At 42.2% G+C, this 8,431-nt stretch overlaps 1 protein-coding gene across 1 annotated transcript in view; it reads right to left on the minus strand.

Moving 5' to 3' along the window:
• The window catches only part of LOC115015839 (CUB and sushi domain-containing protein 3-like), a 310,217-nt gene extending 306,484 nt beyond the window's left edge, over nt 1–3,733 (minus strand). The window contains 1 exon segment of the mRNA XM_029443438.1: nt 3,496–3,733. Coding sequence (XP_029299298.1) covers nt 3,496–3,733 — 238 coding nt within the window.
• Between the last annotated feature and the right edge of the window lie 4,698 nt (nt 3,734–8,431).

An 8,431-nucleotide genomic window follows, 5' to 3' on the forward strand; every position in this document is an offset into this window, starting at 1 on the left:
ATGGCTCGTCAATATAAATTAAATTAGTTATTTTTAGCCTCCTGGTTTAATTACTTGATCACATGCTGAGACTAGCCTTAAGAGAAGAACCTGTTTTAGTTCCTTACCCCACCGATGACCACAAATAGATTACCCGGCTGTCTAATAGAAATAGACAATTAGTGCTAGATGATTGATTAGTGTTAGCCCTTTGATTGAGTGCTGATGAAATCCACACAGTCAGTAAAACAATCTATGATAAGGTTAATCTTAGAGGTGGTGTTGAAGAGAAGCTCAAATATAGATGTGTCGCAAAGGTGCAGTTTGTGAGGTTGGACGCGGCTCTCAGTTGTATTCTGACAGGATGTCTGCAGCCCAGAATACATATACAGTCGGAGTCAGGGAGACTGGTGAAAAATGTCTGTGGGTTTTGTCTTGTGTGCACATGTGCGATTTAGTATGTTTGGTGAGTAAATTAAGCCTCTGGAGCCACAGGACAAATCTGACAGACGAAAGGAAGGCAGGGAGCCCAGAGGAGAGATGAGAGCACAGAAGAAGTGCTGAGCAGAGAAGAGGAAAACAGAGGGGCAGGGGACATGAGAGGGGAAGAGAGGAGAGGTGGAGTTAAGCTGAGCGGAGCAGCAGGGAGGAGAGCAGATGAAACAGACAAGAGGGGATCAGGGGGAGAGGAAGAGCAGAGGACAAGTACAGCAATTTCTCAGCATCTTACTTAGGCAAAAACTTAATTTGAGGTTGGGTTTTTTTTGACATGAACTTCAGCATTATGCTTTTTAAATTACAAGGCAATTTAAAATATATACGAAAAGTTATAATAACGTGTCAGATACACAGACAGGGTCCAGAGCAAGCTAGAGTGTTGAAGCCTTTCATCAACTCTCTCCAAGATTGCACTCTTCACCTCATTGTATTGCACCAAGACTGAGTGGAACACACACTCCTCAATTAAAACCCAGTATTATGACAAATGATGTTACTACTTTGGAAATGGCGCTGTATCCCAGTGTCAAATGTGTTAAGCAAGTTGAGAAATGTTGTCCACTGGCTACAGCAGCGTGTGAATCCATTACCGCCTATTTCATTACTTTACCTTCTAGATTGTTTTCTAGAATAAAATTGCAGGTCCATACAATGATTAGTTACCTGCCAAGGGCAGGTAGAGTAGACTAATTCACCAGCCACGGCCAAAATGTAACAGCATTTGGCTGGTGGCTGGTTTTCATTTTCCAGCCTCTTTTTAAAGCCTTGGTCCCCAAATTTTCAGCATTTGGATCGAGGGGGACATTTAATTACACGTTTATTTACCTTTCTGTTCAGTCCTGACACTTTAAAAATAAGAGAAAAAGGTTTTATTTGCCTGCTTGCTTATCCAACTCCAACTTCCTTTGACATTTTATTAATCTTAATGCTGAATTTGCATTTAACAAAAACTGTTCCTCAGCAGGAGTTTGAAAGTGTTTAATGCTATGAGGTCTCTCTCACAAGCTAGGGCCAGGATCTGTGCCCCAAAGGGGTGTGAAACTCGATCTTTTGTGCCTGAGGAAATCCCACCTTTCTTGTCTTTGTTCGTTCGACACCCTGCAAACCACATTCTCTCATCTGTCCATCAGAGTGAAGCATGGAAAAAAAATCCAAATAGCCTACAAAAAGGCTGGATATTCCTGCTTTTCGTTTTTTTTTTGTGAAACTACCATCAAGAAGGTGCAGAGCCAAGTGTCTAGACATTCCCATTGTTGATTTGTTTAATCACTGTAGAAATCCATTGTAATTCTGCTCCGTCAGCGTACACATGATACTTTACACTGGAGGATCATGCAGACTTTACAATGGCAAGGACAAATGGTTTTCATTAGCTTCCATAGTAGTTAGCTTTTTTAGGGTTTCCTTCGTCTTCCTGTACAATCTACAGACAATACAAACTCAGCAAATCTTAACCAACAATTTGTAAGTTTTATGACAAAATCCACCTGGCTTGGTGTATTCAGAAGCACATAGATATTGATGTTAGTTTAGTTGAAAACGTATTCCTGCTTGTGTCCCTAAACTTGGTCCGTCTCGTTCTACAATGTTTCTCTTATTCCGTCACTCAACTCTGTCTCATTCCCTTCTTCCTCTCCTCCTGCCTCACTTCCTTATAAGCCCATTTTCAGTCTCTCAACCTCTTCTCTATTTCTATCCACATTTTGCCTCCTCCACTCCATCCTCCTCTCCCTTCCTCTTCTCAAGATACAGTGATGAATGATCAGTTAGTTTCCATACCACTGAAGCCTCATCTGACGCAGCAATGGGTGTGTTTGCATGAGTGTATGTATCGGAGTGTGTGTGTGCGCGTGTGTGTGAGTGTGTGCTCACTCAAATGTGTGTGTTCATACAGCATTTTAAACAAGATCAGAGAGAGAAACTAAAAATGGAAAGCAGAGAAAGACCAAGATACAGACAAAAAAATGAAAGTGGGAGAGAGTGTGCTGTACTGTGAATATTTTAACATTTTATTTCACTCTGAGAGACAGAGAGGAGAGGGAAGGGAGAGAGAAACAGAGAGGGGGACAAAGTAAGAAAGTGTGTGCGAGAGAGAAGGGGGAGACACCACCATTATATAACATTTTTTAACAGTTGAAAATGAACAAATGGGCAAGGTGGGAGAAATGTGGGAATAAAATGCTGTGTAAGGCTCGGGCCTCATCACTAAAAACAACTCACGTTCACACACATGCACATACTGACTGAGACAAACACACTCCCGCACACACTTTGGTATAAACAGCTCACGTTCGCTGCCACAGCCCAAGAGCTACCGCAAGAATATTTATTGGCTACCAGCTCAATGGCTGTATTGAAGAGAAGGATGGAGAGAGAGTGATAGAGAGAGAGAGAGAGAGAGAGAGAGAGAGAGAGAGAGAGAGAGAGAGAGAGAGGAGAGAGAGGGAGGGAGAGGAGAGAGAGAGAGAGAGAGAGAGAGAGAGAGAGAGAGAGGAGAGAAAAGAGAGAGAGAGAGAGAGGGAGGGAGAGAGAGAGCGAGAGAGATGGAGGGAGAGAGAGATAGAGAGATAGAGCAAACTGAAGCAAGCAGAAAATGAGGAAAGAGGGAAAGAGACTGTTGCCGGTTCCTTCCCTCTCTTCTTCTTTCCCTTCATCCTCCCTGTAAGCCCATTTCTATTTCTCCTCTTTCATCCGCAACACACCATACATCAACGCACGGACTTCGCGCGCCCACACGCACATCTCCCCTTTCACTCACACACATGTACAGACACCTCACAGACATCCTCACGCGCACACAGACACCCTCACACATACACTGCCACTCTCCTCCTTCACCCCACACACGCACAGAAGAAGCAGCATCTTTCTTCAGACTGCAGTAGAAGAAAAAAAAACTCCAGCACCCAGTCTCACCCAAACCGCGAGTGTGCGCGTATGAGTGAGGGCGTTTATGTCACTGCGTGTGGAGTGCGCTTTATGACTGTGTGTGTATGTGCGCGTGTCGCATCCCCTTACCTTGCGCGCGCGAGGAGAGCGAGCAGAGAACAAGACTCCACAGAAAACAGCGCATCACCGTCATTCCTCCGTCCGTCATCCTCTCGTTCATCCCTCTCATCCTCCTCTTCGTCGTCCCCCTCTTTGTCGACGAGGGGTGCGCGAGACAGCGTTCCGTGCCGCTATTAGTAATATTATTAACATCAATGCATCTTCCGCGAGCCGAGCGCGAGCCCTCTAAGCTCTCACCGGGCCGCATGCTGCTTCACATCCAGAAAACGGAGGGAGAGAGAGAGAGGGGGAGAGGGAGGGAGAGAGAGAGAGAGAGAGATAGAGAAAGAGAGAGAGAGATGGGAGACGCGTGCGTTATCTTTGCCTCCTCCTTCTAACATAGACTAGATAAATCCTTCATATCCGAAAAATAAATTCAGTCAACATCCAGTGAGAGAAAAGCAGAGAGACAGAAGGGGGAGATGGGACGGGCACACAGGTTGTCTCTCTGTCTTTAAATCCACTCTCCGCTGGGTTTTTAGCTTGTCGTCAATATATCTCTATTTCGTCCCGTTCCCTTGCAAAAGAGTGATAGAGAGACAGGGAGAGCTTCAAATCCTCACTTCCCCCGGGCTGCATCCCTTCTTCATTCTGAAATATATCTCTTTCTATTTGGCTTTTCTCCCTCCTTATGAGCCTCTCCTCCCGTGTCGTATGTTTCTCTTCTCAACCGTTTCTCGCATAGCTTAAACAAAACAAATCCCCTCTGCTGTGTAGCTGTTCCCCTTGGTGTCTCAAAAACGAACAGGGGTATTTCTTCTGTTTTTCTTTTCTGTCCGGGTAACCCTCCTCTCCTCCGTCTCTTGACTCGTGCCGTGCGTCTGTCAAACCTTCCTCTTCTTTTCCTCCTCTTCTCCTCTCACAAACAACGGCAAGGACAATTCTGCATCTTCACCCCTCCTGAAAGAACAAAACATTAATCACTCTCTCATCATTCTGCCATTTATTTGACTTATTTTCACATGAGCATCACTATCAATCATTCCTTTTAATTTCCTTACCAATCAAGCCAAACCGAAGCTTGCTCGTTATGTTGAGACAGTCTTCCTTTAGTTCTCAGTGAAAGTCCAACGAGGAGAAGATGACATGACAAACCCTCTTGTTCTCAGAAACCAGAGGAGGCATGTATCATCCTCTCTGCTTGGTATACTTCGGTCTTTTCTCCCGCGGCTGGTGAGTCTCTTCCTTCTCCCAGCCGGTACAGAGATGCCGCCTTCAAGTGCTCCTCGTAAGCTCCCGCTTCCACTCACGTGCTTTCGCTCGGAAATAATAGCATAAGATGGTCTCTGTTAAAACTACATTGTTGTTTGGGTGGATGTTGGTTTATTTTGAACATCAGGCTACTCAGAGGTATACTCTTTGCTGGTGCAGCAGTGTGCAAAGGACAAAATGTAGGGGCGTCCACTGGCACAGAGGAATGGGCGCTTGCCAAAACTTTATGCCCAAATTTGATCAAAACAAAGAGGAAGACAAACAAAACCTATAAATCCATTTAGAAGCTACATTTAAACTAAAGGAAATCATATGAAGTACTGCCCTTTCACAGTGTAACATGACATGGTGAGCTTTACCAAATAGTCACATGGACCAACCAATAAAGGTGTGTCTGTCATTACTCATTGATCCACCATTGACCATTGAAGAGTATGAGATCTGGTGGCACATGATGGACGCAGACACTTAAGCAAATCTATTGGTCCGGTGAAGTGACACTGCTGAGTTCTTGATGGCATTTGATTGATTTTCTAGTCAATATTTGTATACATTTAGTACATATACAGTTCAACAGTGTGCTAAATCTTACCTGCTACTGATATCTGATATCAACATGGTCCACAAGGAAACTGTGTACATGCAGTAAAACATCAACAAAGTATGATTACTGTATTAATAATGTATGATATTCCAAATAATAATATACATTGAAATGTATTATTCATACCTGTAATAACACTATCGCAATTCTATCAATTATTAAAACTTCTCCTATAGGCTTGTTGTCCCCTAAATGTCACATCTTGACAACTCAGTTATCCATATATTTCTTTGATTGGACCATAATCCTAGTTGCATTAGTAGCATTGGTAGGTTACTGTTTCAAAATTGAATCTCATCCAAAACATGGCGGTAGTAATAGTGGAAACTATAAATAAGCCTGCCTTCTGTCACATCCAACTCAAAATAGTATCACATCATTCAGTTTAATTGAAAGTAATATTGTAATTAAATTATAATTGGCATGTTTGCTTTTCTTTTGTCATCACTTATTTCGTGCTCTCAACAATACTGAGGCAAAGAATTAAATTAAAGTGGCGCTGTGAATTTATTATGCTGTACAATACATACAGACATACAGATTAACATCACAACACTCAAGTGTGTTTTACAAGCTGACATTTTTCATTAACAAAGTTCAGTAAAAAGAGATTAGAGTAGATTCTTACACAGTAAATGGTGGAATTGAGATTTGTTCCTCTACTTTGATTTTAAGTAATGAATGAACTGTCAGCGTATCTATTTTTTTTATTTACCCTCAGAAAACAATCTGCGGCCATCCGTTTATTGCTGCATGGCATGTGGTTTTCCTTCAAGGCTATGAATGGGCTGTGCTCAGACTCGAGATTATGTTGAGTCCTTGATTTTAAGGCCATTCGAGTTAAGAGAGCTTGTGGGTTTAGTTTTTAAGAAACGTAGCAGCTTGTAGAAAGAGAGTGTTTAAATTACTTGGACTTACAACTGGTATACTATCACTGAAAATGAAATAGGAGTTACTCTTCAGAGCGATGGGTCATTCTTATTGGTAACGCACGACTGACAAACACAGAAGACTGCTGAGATCAAAAGCAATTATAAATTGAATTAGACTTTTCATATATGTTTGTTAACTTTTTTTTAATATCAAATCATTCAGTTCCGATCGTCATTGTCTCTTAAGGAGAAATATGATTTACAGTAGAGGGCAAAAACACAAACACAACATATAAAAGGACATGGGACGTTGATCACTACAGTTACTCAAAGTATTAAATATTTGTAGCCATGGTAAAGTCCTGCTGATCAGTGTCAAGGTCTATATTCAGTTTGTTCCTTATCTTTCACTTCTATAGTATCTTGTTATGTTGTTTCTTTATCCCATCAAATGTTTTGGATCCAACACAGTTAGTTCCAAGCTGAAGGTACAAACACACAACAAAACAACTGCACAAAGGACTCATTAATTAATAATTAAATAATTGGAAACTATGCAACGTCACCACAAAAACAAATGCACTTCGCCAGACATACGACACTTAAAAGGAAAAAAAAAGAATCACCATGTTCAAAGTCACTTTTGATAGGAATATCAAATAAGATGTAAGTCAGTAAGCTTTCAGAGGGAGGCTCGTCACTGATCAGCCCCAAGGAAAACATGCACACTTCATTTTGAACCCAGTCATGTTATTGGTCAATTTCATTCCAATATTATAATCAAAGCAATCAACAGTGCTCAGTCTGCATCAGTGTTATCTACAGAAGTAAAATGTGTGTGTGTGTGTGCGTGTGTGTGAGTGTGTGTGTGTGTGTGTGTGTGTGTGCGTGTGCGTGCGTGTGTGCTAAAGAGTGTGTGCGTTTGTCTGAAATCAGTTTAGGGAATTTATGTAAGGCGGAGGAATAGCCTCACAGGTATAGCTATACAAATACGCCAGAGTGAGGGTTAATGAGAATGTGTGTGGGTGAGTGTGCTTGTGTTCCTGAATTTGTATGTCTCTGTGTGTGAGTGTGTGTGTGTGTGTGTGTGTGTGTGTGTGTGTGTGTGTGTGTGTGTGTGTGTGTGTGTGTGTGTGAATTCTGCTCGCACACGTTCCCTTAAAGCACTCTTCTGCCATCTACAGGCACAGTCTCTCTTCCTTCTTCTCCCTCCCCCTTTCTCCCCATTACAAACCCAATGTTAATCATTCTAGCATCATCTAAATATTCACTGAACGACTTGGACGTATGCATGCTGTACATACTGGCTGTATGCATCTATGCTTCATGTGTAACTCAAATCCTCTGTGTGCAGATTTGTGGGCCCTATGTCTGCTTGTTGCTTTCAGAAATCAATAAGCCAAGTGTGAGGTTTGTGTCCTGAGAGAGAAACAGGAAGAGAAAGAACAAGAGAGGAGAGTGGAGGGGAGAGGGGACTTGGAGGGAGGTAATAGATATAGAAGGGTGTGAAGAGGAGAGCAGGAAGAAGAAGACAATAAAACAAGAGGAGAGAAGCTAAATGAGTATGAGAGGAGATAGAGAGGGAAGAAGAAGAGGGAGAATGAAGCGAAGAGATTTAAGGTAAGGAGATGAAGGGAGAAATTAGGAAGAAAAGAGAAAAGCCAAGGAAAAGGGAGGGACACAGAAAATAGGGTGAAGGGGGAACATGTGAGGTACAAGATGTAAAACATTCAGGCTAGAGAATTGTAGATAGGCAGTGAAGGTAGAGGAGGAGGACAGAGGAGGGGGATGGGAGTCTGTACGGAAAAAAATAAAATGGAAAGGTATGTTTGAGAGGTAGAGAGAGAGAGAGAGAGAGAGAGAGCTAGACATCGAGAGAGCGAAAGAGAAAATGAGAAGGAATTAAATGGTCGAGTTGAAGAGACTTGTATGAGTAATCCACTTTTCTGAATGCTTCTTTGCAGTCGGCTCCAAAAAGTAGACACACTGAAAAGCAAATGTAATGTATTCCAGCATGTCCTAGAAACCCAGGAAACTAAGGTTCACATTACATACTTTACTTATTCTGCTGTATATTAAGCCTTATCCAGAGCAGCTTATGTATTGCAAGCAGGTAAAGGCATTAGTGTCTTGTTCAAAGTAATCATGAAAGAACTGAATCTGTCATCTTGCCCTTATTTTTCCCTACGAGAGGGACTTCAGGCTCAAACGAGGTTAC

The sequence above is a fragment of the Cottoperca gobio genome, chromosome 11 (genome assembly GCF_900634415.1).
Source record: "Cottoperca gobio chromosome 11, fCotGob3.1, whole genome shotgun sequence".
Classification (NCBI taxonomy): Eukaryota; Metazoa; Chordata; class Actinopteri; order Perciformes; family Bovichtidae; genus Cottoperca; species Cottoperca gobio.